Genomic DNA, 19054 nt, shown 5'->3' on the forward strand with positions numbered 1-19054 from the left:
AAGCCAGACTGGGCTTGGCCAGCTGCCCCCGCTGCCCTAGGTCTGCATGTGCCCCACAAACCTTACCGTTTTAATGAATCGCTGTGGCCCGGCCGTCCCATCCCAGGAAGTGGCCGTCCTGATTGCCATGGCTCACTCCCTGGTGCAGTTGGGCTTGCCTGGCAAGCATGTAGGCAAGAGCTAGGCTGCCGAGGGGAGGGAGGAGGGATGCGCAGGCCGGGGCGGAAGTGGGGAACTTGGTGGTATAAACACAGCCCCCACATGCTGCGCCAGCCCTCACGCCACATTCCTGGACCCCCAGGTGTCCCTGCCTGGCGCAGCACTCTCAGGCCTGGGGTGGGGACGAGGGACCTGGGGCTGTGGCCTGGAGGCAGCCCTCACTGGCTTGGAGTCACAGTGGTCAGTCAGGGAGGGATGTGGGATGCCATGAGGCAGCCTCATGCAAGTCCCCGCTGTAAGTCCCCACCTCTCTCTATCCCGGAGAGGTCAGCAGTTCAGCCCGCTCAGCAGCTGCGCATGCAATCTGGCATTCGGTTGAGCCTTTGGTCATTTTGGATGTTACGGACACTGGCTCTTTATATATATAGAGATATAGATTGTTTATGGCTGCATGTCTGCTGTAATTGCAGAGTTGAATGGTTGTGATAGAAACCACATGGCTTGCAAAGCCTAAAATACTTACTATCTGAGCACTTATAAAAAAAAGTTTGCTGAGCATTGGTTTAGTCATTCCTTCAATAAATATTAGTTGAGTACCAATTATAGGCTAGATACTCCATTTTGAGTCTATAAAGGTATCTTACATTTTCTTGAGAAGTGAACAGTAAGTTTATTAGTAAGGGTTTCAATACTAAACAGATGATCCACTAAAAGGGTTTAAATGACAAGGGTTTTAATGATAATTCCTTTAATAAAGGAATTATCTATGGAGGTGGGAGCCAGGTGGAAAGAAACCAACAAGGGATGGAAGCTGCTACTACCTCTGGGCCCGAAGGAGCAAGAGGAGGCAAAATATTAGTGGAGCCCTGTGAGTTGTGAAACTATGAAAGATGGGCCAACTTGAATAGTTATAGCTCTAAAAGAACAAAACCATTGCCAGAACTAGCCAAAGCAGTGAAGACACAGGGCATATATACCTTTTACCTTCTCATATCCTGCTAGAGTCTCCCTGTGGTTGAACCAAAGCAGTGGCAGAAGAACAATGGGACCTAGCTGAATCAACTTGTGGAGATCAGGGCAGAGCAGAGAAAGATGGCTATTGGACTAAGTAACAAATAGAGATCACCCAAAGCAGTGGTAGGCAAACTCATTAGTCAACAGAGTGGCAAACCGCGGCTCATGAGCCACATGTGCCTCACGAGCTGCAGTTTGCCGACCACTGACCTATAACAATAGGTGAGGAGAATAAAGAATCAGATTACTGCCATATAACATGGCAGATGCTATAGTACAAGTCAGTGCATGATGCTAAGGGAGTATATACTAGGGAAAACTAGACAAAAAGCAAGGAGGAAAGATGTTTTGCAGAATTTGATGTGTAATTTGAGTCTTGGAGGAGATACACAAGAAAAGGGGATCTATGAAAGAATGCAAGTAAAAGCCTAGAAATGAGTCAGTATGGAAGTAGTTCAGGATATCTAAAGCATAGAGGGACAGGACTAGAGGGGCAAGTGAGACCCAAGTTGTTGAGGGTCTTTTCTGGACTGTTAGCCTAGATATTAGGCAGCACCATTAAAGTATTTATATCCAGGCAATGGTATAATTAGGCTCACGCTTTACTGATTTTCCTTTTGGAGAAAAGTTGAGATTGGCCTGGTGCAAAGGGTAGGTGTGGGAAGGGCAAGACTAGAGACAGGGTGGTCAATTAGGTATGGTTGTACAGGTGTGATGTGGTGAGATCCTATACTCAGGTCATGATGCTGGAGATGGGAAGGAGGGGAGTACAAAGGTACTGAGGACTTAGAAAGTCTCTGACTTGGTTACTAAGTGAACATGGGTATTAGGGAAGAGGAGGAAGTCTTGAATCACTCCCAGTTTTTGACGCTAAGGGGTGGGTGACAATTCATAGTTGATGCAATTCAGGAGGAGCAGGTTTAGGCAAGCATAATGTGTTTGAGGAGGCTGTGGAATAGCCCAGGAATAACAATAGACAGTTGGAAATCAATATGAAATCTATATTAATTTTTCAAAAAAATCTGGATGTTGAAACTCTCATGGTTTTAACACTTCACTCTGACTGACCAGCCCATATACTTTCATGCACCTATTCAATGGATCAAAGCCTCTTCTTGCTTATTCTGCAGAGCTACTCTGTAAAGTGCCTTTCCACAATTCTGCATTAGTCCTAGCTCAAACCTCCCCTCTAGGCCACTGAATCTTTTCAAATGCTTTCTCTGCCTGCAAGCCTTTCTTATACCAGGGAATGATCTCCTTAAAGCAGAGATGTTAGCATACCTCTGCTTAAAAAGCATTTCTGGTTCCCTATTAACAGTGTTTCTCAGCAGCCTGCTGCTGACACAGTATAGGAAGTATGTAAACGGATCTTAATAATTAACAATTTGCAGTATAGTTTATATTTAAAATACCCTGAAAATGTATCTTATTGTTATGAATATTTGAACACATAAATGCTCTTCATTAGCAAATTAGACTTGTTTTTTCATATGATGGCTTCAGGATTATTTGATAGAGTGACTTACAGGAAAGGAAAGGTTGAGATCCATTTGTGTTGGCTGTGATACCACTTTGTCTTCCCAGCCACCACTCCCATTACAGGTGCCATCAGTTCTCTGTGCTGCTGCAAGATTCTGTTTTGCATTTCCTCCCAGTGGCACTGGGCTTCCCTTCTAGGATGGTTCCCTTTTTTCGTCCCTGCTGCTTGAGATCCTGCCTTCTTTTATAAATGAGCTTCAACCTCCTGAGTCCTGTTGGTCATTACTCCCATTCCCCTCCCCCATCCAATTGTTTGAAATTACTTTTTAAATCTTTTCTCCTTTAGGACATTGTGTCAGTTTTATTGCAACACTAACCAAAAAGGGCTATGTACCTGTTTGTCTCCCATAGTACACTGTGAGCTCCATGGGATAAGAACTATATATACAGTTTTTGTTTTCTATTAGAGCAGTCCAGTATAGTGCTGTGTATATTATAGGCACTCAAGAAATATTTATTGAAGCTAACTTGGATTATTGCATTTCACAAATATATTTATGAATATTGATTTATTTATCCATTTTTGTTATGTCTTCTATTTTCAAAACATACATACATTCAAGGTGGATATTCTTTCCTGTGTAATATGTGCATCTTTCCCCATATCACCAACAATGTTTATATTAATGTAAACTTAATGGTTTGTTTGTTTTTTTGTTCATTTGTTTAATGGTTTTTACATTGTAGTAAGTAAAATTAAGAAGGATGAAAGAGGGTGAAATGAGATATCGAAGTTCATTTCCAGACAGGGATAAATAAAATTATCATTCCTTGGCATAATCTGAAAACTTTATGGAGGAAAAAGAATTTTTGAAATCATTTAGATGAGGACACATTTGATCTTTCAGGAAATTGTTTCAGAAGTTAATTTAAATAGTTACAATTCTTGAACCTAAAGTTCGCATTACTATTGGTCAATTGTTTCTGAATCTTTTGTATCTGGAGTGATTTCATTTTGTCAAGTTTTCTTTTGTAAAATTGTGTTTCTCTACTTTGTGCACTCTTTAAGATATCAGGAGTGGTCTGCATCTTCCCTGCTCAATCTTCACTAGAAATCATGTCTCCCAACTCTCTCAGATCTAAGATTCAGTCAGTTATGTGACCTTGACCTTTACTAGTATTTCTTTCCACATTCATCTGATAGGACTATGATATGCTTCTTGAATGTTGGAAATTTAAAAAAAAATGTATTTACTGTCTGTTTTGCTGATTGAATATATATTTGCTCCATGTTTGGATATCAGTTTTGCTGATTAGAACCTTGGTATTAGAGCGATTATTTAATCCAGCAAACTCATGCAGCACAGCACAAATATTTTAGCAATTGCTTTTAGGTTGTTAAGAACACATTGATGATGTTTCTTAGTGTTTTATTTAACAATTAGAGCACAGGTGGGGTCCAGCCGGTCCACCCTGATGGGAGCCGATCAGGGTGGGCCGGCGGGGTGGGTCACAGGAGGTTGGCTGGGGGCTGATCGGAGCCCCGATCAGGCTGGTTGGTCGCTGCAGTGTGCATCATAGCAACCAGTCAATCCAGTTGTTCCATCATTCTGATCGCTTGGTGTAACTATTTTCTCTCTTTTCCACGTCCAGTGTGGCTAGAGAGCGGGTCCAATTCCTGAGTAGAGGCAGCTGGGGATTGAGAAATAAAAGAAAGAGACAAGACACAGAGATAGAAAAGCTGGGGCCGGGTGGACTGCTGCCCTCTTCTGATGGAGAGACAGTGACCCAGATCCGATGCAGTGTGTTTATTTATACCCCCAAAGACCAGGAAGTTTCACCAAAAGGTCAAGACAAAGGAGATTATTTGCATTCTTGAGTAGGCCCTGAGCATTCCTGGTGCTAGGCTGGATTTAGATATCAAAACCTACTTCCCCACACCATGGGCTAAAATGAAGGTCAAGCTGACAACACCCTTGCCCTTTTGGTAAGGCGTGTTCATAGGGCGTGACTTTGCCGATGCCACTGGGTTCAGCTGACAATAATTAAAGAATGCCCATGTGCCTTCCCAGGGGGCCCTCTATAGCTTGGCGTATATGTATATGTATATGTATATGTATATGTATATGTATATGTACATGTACATATATATGGTGTTGTAGATATGTATTTGGCTTCTTTTACATGTGCTCTTTCTTGTCTTATAGGGAAACACAAAGACCCTGCATTTCCCGACCGGTATTATTTAGAGTTAGAGGGAAAGACATCTATGGAATGTGGCATAGCATTTGCTCCCAAAGAAGTAAGTTCAACTTTCTATTACTAATATTACTGGGGCATGGTGAAGTTACTTGATAATGATAATAATAACCAAGAAGCTACCAAAGATCACCGAAGTTCTTTTTGTAATGGGTCTTTTTCTTACTTGTGAGCATGCCTGGGTGTATCCTTTAATTCAGAAAAATGGTTGCTATAGCTGTCTGTCTCCTGCTTGCAGAGAGTTTCAAGCAGTGCACAGGGCACACACAAGGAACCTATAGTCTTGTTTTCCCAATTATGTTGTCTAGAAAACTCAAGATATGACTTGTATGAAGGACAGGGAAGTTGAGATTAACCCCCAAATCACTTATATTTGAGCCAGAGTGTACTTTGTACTTATATTTAAGTGGGCTTTGTTCAATGCTTTTGGAATCACTAGCTGAATTTACTTTAAATATGCTGTGAAAATTTAGGAGGTGTTGCTATGATACTGGTTCTTTTTGTAGTGTTCATTCATGTTTAGTGATTTAAAAACCACAATAACAATAGTAAAGACAGAGCATGATTGTGGGCTTCATTCAAGAACATTGGGGAATTCAAAAATGGTGGCAGAGTAAGTGAAGCTACACTGACACTCTCCCAGGACCAAACTGGAATTACAACTAAAATACAGAAAAAATATCCTGAATAATCAGCTGAAGACTAGCTGGAGAGAACCCTGATAACCAAGGATGGAAAGTGGAGACCACATAGAGACTGGTAGGAAGAGCTGAGATGTGAAAGGGCTGGCTGGGTTCTAACAGGCAGCAGCTGAACTTCTGGAGGGATATCTCAGCTGTCCCAGGTTTCCACTGAGAACTCTGGCATCTAAACCCCAAGCTGGGCTCCCCGGTCCAGAACACCATACCTGAGAAAGGTGCCCACGGAACATCGGGCAGTCAAAAGCAGTGGGTTGCTGTCTGCCAGGAAGAGATGGCTGGAAATGCAGGCACACTCTTAAAGGGCCAACACACAAAATTTTGTGTGCAGCCACTCAACTTGGGCTCCGGAAGAGGGAGGAGAGAGGGAACTAGAGCTGTGTGAGCAGAATCCAGGGTTAGAGGCTCGGAGGTTAGAGCTCAGAAGGGAGCCACCCGGTTTCCTGTGCAGAGTCATTCTCTCACACTTCAGAGGACATCTTTCTCATGAAGACACTTGCTATCCAGGCAGCTTTTGCCTGGGTGTGTGTGCGGTGGGGGGCAATTGCTCCACCTTGTTGGAATACCTCTCATCCCACCCTGTGTTTCATAGCCTGAGGCTAATCAAGACTGAGTGTCTATTCAACTTCAGGCAGATGTGAATCTCTACAGGTTTTCAGTCTTTGCCTGATTTCCTTCTAGACCTGGGGCTAGGAAAAGCAGACCTTGGTGCACATCTTGGGCCTTTCCAAAGGCACCCAGCCCCAACAGAGGGAGCTGCAAGCTGTGGATTGTTGATAGCTCTAAACAGGGTACTGAGGGCCATTCATAAACAACATCTGACATTGTCCTACACCAGAGATTAGGAATCATAGCAGATCAACCTAGCACATAGACACAAAACCCAAACCAGCTGCCAAAATGGGGAGACAAAAAAACAGGCTCCAAATGAAAGAACAAGAGAATTCTCCAGAAGTACTAAACAAAATGGAGATAAGAAACTTATCAGATACAGAGTTCAGAATGATGGCAGTGATGCTCAACAGTATGAGAAAAGATATAGTAACTATGAAAAAAGACCAGTCAGAAATGAAGAATGACATACCACCATTAAAGAACACATTGGGAGGAATACACAGCAGACTAGGGGAGCTGAGGTTTAGATCAGTGAATAAGAAGACAGTAGACAAAATGACTCAATGAGAGAACAAAAAAAAGTTAAAAAACAGGAGGAGAGCTTAAGGGAGCTGTGGGATAACATGAGACATAACAATATGTGCATCATAGAAGTGCCTGAAGGCAAAGAAGGTGAGCAAGATAGAGAATTTGTTTGAAGAAATAAGGGCAGAAAACTTCCCTAACATGGTGAAGGAAAAAGTCACATAAGTTCAGGAGAGTCCCAAGAAAGAAGAACCCAAACCTAACTTTGCCCACTCCAAGACACAACGTAATTAAAATGCCAAAAATTAAAGATAAGGAGAGAATCTTAAAGGCAGCAAGAGAAAGCAATTTGTTGTGCCATGCCAGCATGGCCAATGGTGAACCTGAGGAGGGGTGGTGAAGGATTAAAGAAGACAGACAAAAGAATATAGCTGGGGCCTAGTGGATCTCCTGTGCCTGGATGAGGACACAGAAAGACCCAGCCTGTAAGCCAAGGCTTTATTTTATAGTCAGAACACACAAAGCAAAACATGGGAAGTGGTCAACATGTTTACAATGTCCTTGTGTGTTTCACCTTGTTTTAGCAGTACTTGTTGCACCTCCCACAGCCCACTAGCTACCTAGGAAGGAACTAGGGAGGGCTATAAGGTTAATTATGCTAAGAGGGCTATGCCCTCCAAGCTGGGACTTCTTTGTGGTCCTGCCACAGGTCAGTCCAAGGCTTGACCCTATAGCCCCTCCCTACAATTTGTTATCTACAACAGAGCTCCCATAAGGCTGTCAGCTGATTTTTCATCAGAAACTCTACAGGCAAGAGGAATGGAATGAAGTATTCAAAGTAATGAAAAGCAAGGCTCTGAAACTAAGAATGCTATATCCAGCAAGGCTATTATTCAAAACTAAGAGCCCAGTGCATGAAATTCATGCACGGGGGAGAGTGTGTCCCTCAGCCCAGCCTGCACCCTCTCCAATCTGGGACCCCTTGAGGGATGGCCAACTGCCCATTTAGGCCCAATCTCACAATCCAGGACAGGTGGCTTCCAACTGCTCACCTGCTTGCCTGCCTGCCTGATTGCTCCTGCTTCTGCCTGCCAGCCTAATCACCCCCTAACCACTCCTCTGCCAGCCTGATTGATGCCTAACTGCTCCCCTGCTGGCCTGATTGCCCCTAACGGCCCTCCCCTGTGGGCCTGGTTACCCCTAACTGCCCTCCCCTGCAGGCCTGGTCCCCGCAACTGCCCTCCCCTGCAGGCCTGGGTAGCCCCCTAACTGTCCTCCCCTACAGGCCTGGTCCCCCCCAACTGCCCTCCCCTGCAGGCCTGGGTCCCTCCCCCCAACTGTCCTCCCCTGCAGGCCTGGGTCCCCCCCAACTGCCCTCCCCTGCAGGCCTGGATCCCCCAGCTATCCTCCCCTGCAGACCTGGTCCCCCCCCAACTAGCCTCCCCTGCAGGCCTAGGTCCCCCCCAACTGCCCTCCCCTACAGGCCTGGATCCCCCCAACTGTCCTCCCCTGTAGGCCTGGTCCCCCCCAACTTCCCTCCCCTGCAGGCCTGGGTCCCCCCCAACTGCCCTCCCCTGCAGGCCATCTTGTGGTGGCCATCTTGTGTCCACATGGGAGCATCCATCTTTGACCACATGGGGGTGGCCATCTTGTGTGTTGGAGTGACAGTGAATTTGCATCTTACTCTTTTATTAGATAGGATAGGTGGTGAAATGAAGAGCTTCCCAGAAAAGAAAAGGCTAAAGGTGTTTATCACCTTTAAATCAGCACTGCAAGAAATGCTACAGGGACTGCTGTAATGAGAAGAAGAAATATAGAGAAAGAGAACCATAGGCATAAAGAATTAAAATGGCAGCAAATAAGTAAATATCAATAACCTAAAATGTAAATGGATTAAATATTCTAATCAAAAGACATAGGGTAGCTGAACAGATATGAAAACATGACCTAAATATATGCTGTCTACAGGTGACCCATCCCAGAACCAAAGACTCACACAGGATGAGAGTGGAGGGTTGGAAAAACATTTTCCATGAAAATGAAAACGAAAAAAAAAAAAAAAAAGCTGGGGTAGCAATACTCATATCTGACAAGATATACTTCAAAATGAAGGCCATCATAAGAGACAATAAAGACCACTACATAATACTAAAGGGATGGATCCAATAAGAGGATATTACCCTGATAAAGATATTTGCATCTGATATAGGATCTCCTAAATATATAAAAAAACACTTCTGAAGAACATTAAAGGAGAGATCAACAGCAATACAGTCATATTAAGTAACTTTACCCCCACACTGACTTCACTGTATAGATCTTCCAGACAGAAATCAACAAGGAAACAGTGAATCTAAATGACACACTGTATCAGATGGATTTAATTGATATTGATAGAACATTTCACCCTACATCTGCAGAATATATTTTCTTTTCAAATGCACATGAGTCATTCTCAAAGGTAGACCACATGTTAGGATGCAAAACAAGGTTTTACAAGTTCAAGAATATTGCAATCCGATATCAAGCATCTTCTCAGATCACAATGGCATGAATTTAGAAATCAATTACATTAGAAACACTAAAAAACATGGAGGCTAAATAGCATGTTATTAAAAAACAAATGGGTTATCAATGAGATCAAGAAATAAATAAAAAAACTTCCTAAAAACAAATGAAAATGAACACACAATAATATGTGGGAAGTCACACTACCTTTGACTTCTCTGAACTCACATGTTCATAGAAAGGTTACATAAATGTGATTTTACCTAAGGTAGCCCTGCAATTACTCAGAATATGAAATCAAGAGGTTCCATGATTTCTTCACTCATGTAAGTCTTATCAACTCAACAAAATTGTAAGATATAAGACATCTTTTATACACCAACCCAGTGACCCAGAAAAGACATTGAGTTCTATCATTGTGAAACCCCTGAGGTATCTAATGAAGAGGGAGAACTTTGAAAGTTTTTTTAATGGGTGCCATTCTAAGTGCTTTCCTAGATGTTGTTATTCAGAGGAATACCTCAAGTGAAAATAATATTCTGTTGAAACAAAGATTTCAGTCTCCTGTCCAGGGTTGATAGACAAAAATGCTTATGATTAGGAAAGGTGAAGGTGGCATTGCAATGTCCTGTATTTTAATTCTTTTTTTTTTAAACAAACTTTGCATAGTTCTCCATGGCATTTTATTTTTTTATTCTTTATTTATTTTTAATATATTTTTATTGATTTCAGAGAAGAAGGAACAGGGAGAGAGAGATAGGAACATCAATGATGAGAGAGAATCATTGATCAGCTGCCTCCTGCATCCCCACTACTGTGGATAGAGCCCACAACTTGGGCATGTGCCCTTGACCGGAATTGAACCTGGGACCCTTTAGTCCATAGGCTGATGCTCTATCCACTGAGCCTAATCAGCTAAGGCCTGTATTTTTATTCTTGAGGGATCTTTCCCAGTTTCCTTTAAGAATGATTATAAATCTAGGATAACCACTGTAAAATATTTACCCAAAGGTTGCATATCCTCAAAGAGCAGAAAAAGAGTTGGTGGGAAAAGAAAATGAACAATTCTCCCTCATTTTCAATAGATTAAGAGGAAATACAGAGCAGCAGAGATGAGAGCTGCAGAGACCTGGTGAGCAACTGAGGCATCAGATTAACCAGTCTGTGCCACAGGGCAGAACCTGGGCCATTGTAGCAGGAAAAGTGCGGGTAAAAATAGGGAAAGAGCTATGCCAGTGTTTTGAAATACTACTTTCTATGGTGGTGGAAATGTTTTGCAATGTCCATTAGCCATATGTGGATACTGAGAACTTGAAATGTGGCCATTCAAAAAAATGTAATTGATTTTAGAGAGGAAGGGAGAGGGATAGAGAGATAGAAACATTAATGATGTGAGAGAATCATTGAATGGTTGCCTCCTGCAAATCCCCCACTGGGGACTGAGCCCACCCACAAACAAGGCATGTGCCCTGACTGGGAATCGAACCATGACCTCCTGGTTCATAGGTCGACACTCAACTACTGAACCATGCAGGTTGGGTCGAAATGTGGCCATTTTGACTGAAAAATTAAATTTTAAATTTTATTTCATTTTAGATATTTTTCTTTTAAAAATACATTTTTTATTGATTTTTAGAGAGAGAGGAAGGCAGACAGATAGAGAGATAGAAACATCAATGGCCTACCACCTACATACCCCCTACTGGAGATCCAACCTGCAACCAGGGCATGTGCCCTGACCAGGAATCCAACAGGTGATCTTTTGGTTCCTGGGTTGACGCTCAACAGCTGAGCCACACCGGCCATGTTCATTTTAAATATTTTAAGGTTTAACATATATATCCACATGTGGCTAGTGACTACCATATAGGGAAGCATAACTCTAAATACTGGCCCAGGAGTCACTGACTGGCCCATAGGAAAGGAGGGGCTTCGGAGACTTAGTATAAACATACCAGCCCAGCCCAGCCCATACCAAATACAATTACAATTGCCCACCAGCACTTTTGATCGTACACAAACCTGGTGTACCAGAGGCAAAAATGGGTTACAACTGGAAATAAATCAAGCCCCTGTAATTGATTTCACATTTTCCTGCTACATAGGTCAACTAGGAGAGCTCCCACTGGCTATTTACATCTACACACACACACACACACACACACACACACACACACACACACGCAGCTTACAGCTAGCTATAAATACAGTGGAGGACATTAGAAATGACTGAAAACCAGATAATCACTCTGCCTCACTGGCATTAACTTATGGAGCAAAATCTCACAGGGTGTGCTATCTCTGCAGGGTTTTTTTTACGTTCTTCTCATTTTTGCACTGAATTACACTCCAATACACTAAGTAAGTCTCCCTTTAAAGTACCCAGTAAATACAGAACAATTCAAAATCTTAAGCAGTGTGTAGCAGTGGCACTCCAGAGAACTGTAAATATATAAATATAAGTTTTATAATAAATTTTTAGAATCCATAATCTAAACATTAAGAAATATATTTATAAGTTCTTTGACTGATGGGGGAAAAGGAGACATATGCAATATTTTCAACAATAAAGATTTCTTAAAAAAGAAATAGATTTATAAGGCTTTAGTAATAAAAAATGAAAATATCAAATTGCATGTGCATCTTCCCAAAATTCATGTAACCAGAATTAAATTGAATTATATATTTTTTCTAATTTTTGGATTCCCTTAAGATAAATGTTCTTATCAATGAATGATGATATTAAAAACAGCATATAGCTCCATTGTGTGAAAATACAAAATCACAATATAGATTTATTAAGAAAATATATAACTTGATCTTGACATACTTAAAACCTATAGATTAAAATTATTAAACAAACATATAAGGTTATTTTCCTTATTGCAAAAAGTGTGTGGGTGTGTGTGTGCATAACTCTGTATATGCAAGGTATTGAGTAGGAGAATGGTATAACTTAATGCTTCAAAATACTGACTTGTCACAAAAGGTATATTTTCGACTTTTTGTTTTTTCTCAAAATTATAAAAAAACATATATGAAAATATAAAATTAAAGGAACCCTACAAAGATTATTTTGAAAATCAGCATTCCTTCCCTCTATTATATACAACACACACACACACACACACACACACACACACACACACACACACTCACATACTCACTGACACAAACACACAAATTCAGATGCAATTGTTTTTAACTCTCTTAGTTCTTTCATTTATAATTATCTCCGTGTAGCTAAATTACATACATAGAGAATACTAAAAAAAGCCTCAATAAATTTAAATTTATTTAAATAATACAAAGTATATTGTCCAATCACAATGAAATTATATTAGAAAATAAAAAAGAAGGAAATTTCCTAAATTCTCAAATTGATGGAAATTAAACAGTACATCGTAAATAACCAATGAGTCACAGAAAAAATGTAAGAAATTGCAAAACACTTTGATGAATGAAAATATAACATACCAACATTTTTGGGATGTGGATAAATAAATGCTTAAAGGGAAATGTATAGCTGTAAAACCTATATAAAAAAATTAAAAAATATCTCAAATTAACCTTCCAACTTAAAAAAAAAGAAAGAAAAACTAAACTCAAACCAAGCAGAAGGATAAAATGTAAATGAATGAAATAATAAGAAACAGTACATAAAATCAACAAACTATAATTTGAATCTTAAAAAATATCAACAAAGTTGACAAACCTTTAGATAAGCTAAGATGAAAAGAGATTACTCAATTAAATAAAATCAGAAATGAAAGACTGGACATTATTACCTACATTACAGAAATAAAAACGATAAGAGAACAGCATGAATAATCATATACCAACAAATTAGATAATTTAGATAAAACTTCTCAATAAAAAATAGAAAATTTGACCATGTTCATCTGTGAAGTGGGTGAAGATGGTCAAAAGGTACAAACTGCCAGTTATAAGTTAAACTAGTGGCCCAGTACACAAAATTAGTGCACGGGGAGGTGGGGTGGGGAGAAGGTTCTCTCAGCCCAGCCTGCATCCTCTCCAATCCGGGACACCTTGGGGGATGTCCGACCGCTGGTTTAGAGGGATCAGGCCTAAACTGGCAGTTGAACATCCCTCTTGCAATCTGGGACCGCTGGCTTCTGACCGCTAACCTGCCTGCCTGCCTGATTGCCCCTAGCTGCCTCTGCCTGCCTGCCTGATCACCCCTAACTGCCCTCCCCTGCTGGCCTGATCTCACCCCAACTGCTCTCCCCTGCTGGCCTGATCTCGCCCCCAACTGCCCTCCCCTGCTGGCCTGATCTTGCCCCCAACTGCCCTCCCCTGCCACCTTGATTGCCCCAACTGTCCTCCCCTGCCTGCCTCATCTTGCCCCCAATGGCCTTCCCCTGTTGGCCTGGTTGCCCCCAACTGCCCTCCCCTGCTGGCCTGATCTCACCCCCAACTGCCCTCCCCTGCTGGCCTGATTGCCCCTAACTGCCTCTGCCTCGGCCCCCACCACCATGGCTTTGTCCGGAAGGAAGTCAGACGTCCAGAAGATGGCCGGTTGACGCGGTCTAATTAGCATATTACCCTTTTATTAGTATAGATAGATTATATAGGATAGGATTGCTTAAATGATGGAGTGGGGGAGCCTTTTTCAGCAGGAGGAGATGCTCTTGGCAGACAAAAACACATAATCCCTATATCTGTACTGATAGCTAGCCATATGCACTATACTGCCAAACCAGTCATTAAAAAATTGAACTGCTTTCTTACACCTTACACCAAACAGCTGTTGCCCTTAAAAAACCCCTCATCAGCCCCCACCTTAGGTTCTCCCTTCATAGTTCGCCCAAATTAGGTTCTGATTGGTCGGTTTCTATGCCAGTCAGCATCAAAATCTCCGCCTCCTAGGCAGCCATTGGTTCCTGGCATTTCACCCAGATTTGGTTCTGATTGGTCAAAGAGGCGGGGCTGATCAGCAGCCCTGAGGAGGCCCAGAGAGAAACAGAGGTGCAGCCACCAGTGAAGCCCAGAGAGAAAAGGGAAGCAATGGCTGATCAACAGCTGCCACTGAGGCTGCAAATCATTCCCTGCCTCTCTCTCTGCAGGCCTCTCTCTGGGCCTAATCCACAGTCCCCTCAGCAATCAGTGCTGGGCGGCTGCCCTGGCACCAGCTGCAGTCAGTGCTGGGTTGTCATGGCAACTCAGCACTGACTTCCTGTGTTAGGTCAAGCCTTTGGTTGTTACAGACTCTGGCTCTTTATATATATAGATAAGTCCTGGGAATGTAACATACAGCATGATGACTATAGTTAACAATACTCTATTGTATACATTTTTTTCTATAAGGTTTATATTCTTAGATTTTTATGGTTATGTGTGATCCATTTTGAATTAATAGGAATTACTTAAATAAATAAAACATTCATTTTTATTTTTTTATATTTGGACTTATGAAAAATAAACGAACTCTTATTTGGAAAAAAATGTACTTTCATTAGGTTTCCATAACTTAATTAATCTTGAATAACTGAAACTTTGTACCCCTTGACCAACATCTCCCTATTTCTCCCTCCTCACAGCCCTTGAGAGTAAAATGGTAACCACCATTTTTTTATCTTTGCTATTATATATTTCTTATGTCAAAGATATGTTCCATGGATATGATTATATTAGACTCCATGGATAAGTGAGATCATACATTATCTTTCTGTGTCTTCTTTATTTCATTTAGCATAAGGTCCTTTAGGGCAATCCATGTTTTTGCAAATGGCAGGATATTCTTCTACTTTTAAAGCTTAAAAATATTCCCATGCATGCATATACCACATTTTCATTATCCATTTGTCCTTTCATGGACATTTAGATTATTTCCATATCTTGACTATTGTGAATAATGTTGTAATATAGTGCAAGTCTCTCTTTGAGGTTTTGATTTCCTTAGGATGAATAAACAGAACTAAGATTGCTGGATAAATGGATACAGACACTGGGGCGGTGGGGGCTTGCCCTCAGGGGTGGGAGGGGTCAGCAGGGGTCAATTGGGGAAAAAGGAGACATATGTAATACTTTAAACAATAATAAAAAAAATATTGCTGGGTAATATGGTACTGATAACAATACTGTACTTTATTCTTGAATTTGCTAAGAGGGTAGATCCTAAGTGTTCTCATCACAAAAAAATAAGACAAGAAAAAGATGACTATGTGAGGTAATGTATATGTTAATTAGCTTGATCATGGTGTTATTTCATTATGTATATATTAGAGGCCTGGTGCACGAAATTTGTGCATGGGTGGGGTCCCTAGGCCTGGCCAGCGATTAGGGCTGATCAGGTTCCCTGACTCCCCACCACCCCCCCTCCTTCCCTTGCCACCCACATCTGCCGCCACCCACCCCCAGTTCCCTGTCACAGCCCGGGCCCAGCCCCGATCAGGCAATCGTAGCCTGCCGGCCGGGGGGAGGAACCAGGAGGTTGACTGGCCGGTCCCATTGGCAATTGGGGCCTGCGGGCTGGGGACAGCTCCTGCATTGAGCGTCTGCCCCCTGGTGGTCAGTGTGCATCATAGCAACCAGTCATTCTGGTTGTTCAGTCATTCCGGTCATTTTGTTGTAATAGTCGCTTAGGCTTCTATATATGTAGATGTATATCAAATCACATTTTATGTATATACAATAAAAATATCATAAACTTTTATAGCAAAATAGTCACATGTGTAATGTATTTTTTGTCTGTCAGGTGACAACGTATGAATTTGACTTTGACATTCAAATTAATTTCTTTGAATCTTCAAAACTTTACACTCAATATCATTTGTCAAAATCTCCTGTGCCTCGGGTCCCTCTTATTCGACCATGTCATGTTCAAGCTACTGGTATGTAATATGAAACATTCATGTGATGTGCATAAACCAAATATTTTCACTTAAGCAACTAAAAGTTTAAAAATAGGGATATGATATTTAAAAATATATTAATATTAGAAAATAAAATTATGATGTGATTGCTCTGCATTTCACTTAAATTGTGAGTCTGTGAGATTAAATTTTGATAGATAGCATGGATATAATCTCCGATGAGTAACCCTTGCTTGAAAAAATAGGATATAATTTTTTTTAAATAAAAAGGTCAGTTTAGTACTTTATTCATTGTGTGGGTAATTTTAAAAGGATTATATTAAAATTAAATCATTAAAATAAACTACATTGGCTATAAAGTGAAAGGATGGAAATTTCATTTTAGAAAATATTTTTCCCATATGGATAGGTTACTAAAGGATTATCTACATGTACAGAAGGAAAAATATATTAAAATTTTGAAATATTTGTCAAATATTTATTTACTCATTTTCTCCAAATATTCAAGTATAAAACCTATGTACTCTGCAAAATATAGTTTTGGAAAGCTTTTGCTTTGCAGTTCATAATATATGTTTAAGTATTTTTCAGAAAAAAATAAGTTTAGACTATAATATATTTAGTTTTCATGGTTCAGACATTAAGTTCTCAATAATAAAATAGGAATCAGTTAATAATTAACACTTGGCACCTTGTAAGAGAAGCTTCATTAAAATAGCATATATAATATAGATATTTAGTTTACTTTCATTTAAAATACAGAATTAAGAATTTCACAGGTGGTAGGGAGGCTCCATGAAGTTAATGTTTCATCATAGAAAATTGGAAAATGTGGAAACACAATAAATGTCATCTGCAATGTGAATATTTCTACTACACTATTATTAATATTTTGGGATTTTACTTTGGTTCTATATTTTGCTTTTCGTTTTTTTGGTTTGTTTGGTTTTTTTACATATTTGAGATATTACTGCCTATGTTAAGTTGAAATCTGTTCATGCTTACTATAAAGTTTTACTTGAATGTTATAGACCCTTATTAATTATATAAATTAAGACTGATAAGTATTGTAGAATATATCATCGGTAAGTGTCTCTTATAGATTACTTAAACATAATCAGAAGCATTTAGGTTTTTTCCTTTTTTAATTTTCTTATTAATATAAATATTGTAGTAGTGAGCATTTTTGTTTATAATACTTTTTTCTATTTAGATTTTTTCCTTTTTAAAAAATTTATTGAATTCACTGGGGTGACATAGGTTAATAAAATTATATAGGTTTCAAGTGTACAATTCTATAATACATCATCTGTGTACTTTTGTTTTCACTACCCCCAGTCATTTCTCTTTCTATCACCATTTATTCCCCCTTTATCCTCTCTTCCCTCCCACCATCCCCCTTCCCTTCATAGCCATCATATTGTTGCCTGTGTTTGTGTGTTTGTTTGTTGCTTTCTATTTTATGTCCAAAATACAAGTGATATCATATGGTTCTTTTCCATATTTAGATGATTTTTGTAAGTGAGATTCTCTGAGGTGGCTGCATTCTAAAGTACATACACGTTAAAATTCTTGATCATTTTTCAAAAGGGCTTTTGTGAAGAGTTGTGCTCTTTTACCTCTCCTCTAGTATAAACTGTAACCAGCATTGAATTAAAGAAATTGGATATCTTTCTATGTGATTAAAAGTATGTTATTTCAATTTCCATTTTTTTGGATTGCTTACAGATTATAATTTTCTATCTTTGCTATTATATATTTCTTATGTCAATGATCTGTTCATGAATTTTGCCTTTATCACAGAGATTTTTGTCTTTATCTGACAGATGTCTGTGATCTCTTTACAGCAGTCCCCCCTTATCCACAGGGTATGAGTTCCAAGATGCCCAGTGGGTATCTGAAACCAAGGATAGTGCCAAACCCTATGTATACTATGTTTTTTTTATGTACATACATACCTATGATAAAGCTTAACTTACAAATTCAGCACTGTAGGATATTAATAACCAACTAATAATGAAGTAGAACAATTATAATAATATACTATAATAAAAGTTATGTGAATGTGGCATTATTAAGTAAAATAGAAGTTAATGTGAACATAAGCGGTGTGATACTGCGACAGTCAATCTGCTAATCAAGACAGCTACTAAGTAACTAACAGGCTGGGAGAGTATATAGATTGGATATGCTGGACAAAGGGATGATTCAAATATTGGGCAGAATGGAGTGGAATGCCAAGAGATTTTATCATACAACTCACAATGTGCAATTTAAAACTATTGAATTATTTATACAGATTAGAAAAGCAGGACTGAACTGTTTTTTACCGATGACATGATTGTCTATGTAGAAAATTTATTTTATTTTATTTTTTTTTATTTTATTATTTTTTATTTTTATTTTTTTGAGAATTATTATTTTTTATTATTATTTTTTAAATAAATCTTTATTCAGATTATTACAATTGTTTCTCCTTTTTCCCCCCATAGCTCCCCTCCACCCGGTTCCCACCTCACCTTCTGCCCTTACCTTCCCCACACTGTCCTCATCCATGGGTGTATGATTTTTGTCCAGTCTCTTCCTGAACCCCCCCATACCCCTTTCCCCCTGAGAATTATCAGTCCACTCCCTTTCTATGCCCCTGATTCTATTATATTCACCAGATTATTCTGTTCCTCAGGTTTTTAATTCACTTGATTTTTAGGTTCACTTGTTGATAGATATGTATTTGTTGTTCATAATTTTTATCTTTACTTTTTTCTTCTTCCTCTTCTTAAAGAATACCTTTCAGCATTTCATATAATACTGGTTTGGTGGTGATGAACTCCTTTAGCTTTTTCTTATCTGTGAAGCTCTTTATCTGACCTTCCATTCTGAATAATAGCTTTGCTGGGTAGAGTAATCTTGGTTGTAGGTTCTTGCTATTCATCACTTTGAAAATTGATTGCCACTCCCGTC

At 39.8% G+C, this 19054-nt stretch overlaps 1 protein-coding gene across 1 annotated transcript in view; it reads left to right on the forward strand.

The window, feature by feature from the left end:
* Positions 1–19054, forward strand: part of CFAP47 (cilia and flagella associated protein 47) — a gene marked incomplete at both ends in the record, with an annotated part of 517322 nt that overhangs the window by 99462 nt on the left and 398806 nt on the right. Inside the window, 3 exons of the mRNA XM_080652339.1 lie at positions 917–1027; positions 4860–4954; positions 15976–16111. Of these exons, the coding sequence (XP_080508465.1) occupies positions 917–1027; positions 4860–4954; positions 15976–16111 (342 nt within the window). The remainder of the gene's footprint in view (positions 1–916; positions 1028–4859; positions 4955–15975; positions 16112–19054) is intronic.

This window comes from Plecotus auritus (assembly GCF_963455305.1).
Source record: "Plecotus auritus genome assembly, chromosome: X".
Taxonomy (NCBI): domain Eukaryota; kingdom Metazoa; phylum Chordata; class Mammalia; order Chiroptera; family Vespertilionidae; genus Plecotus; species Plecotus auritus.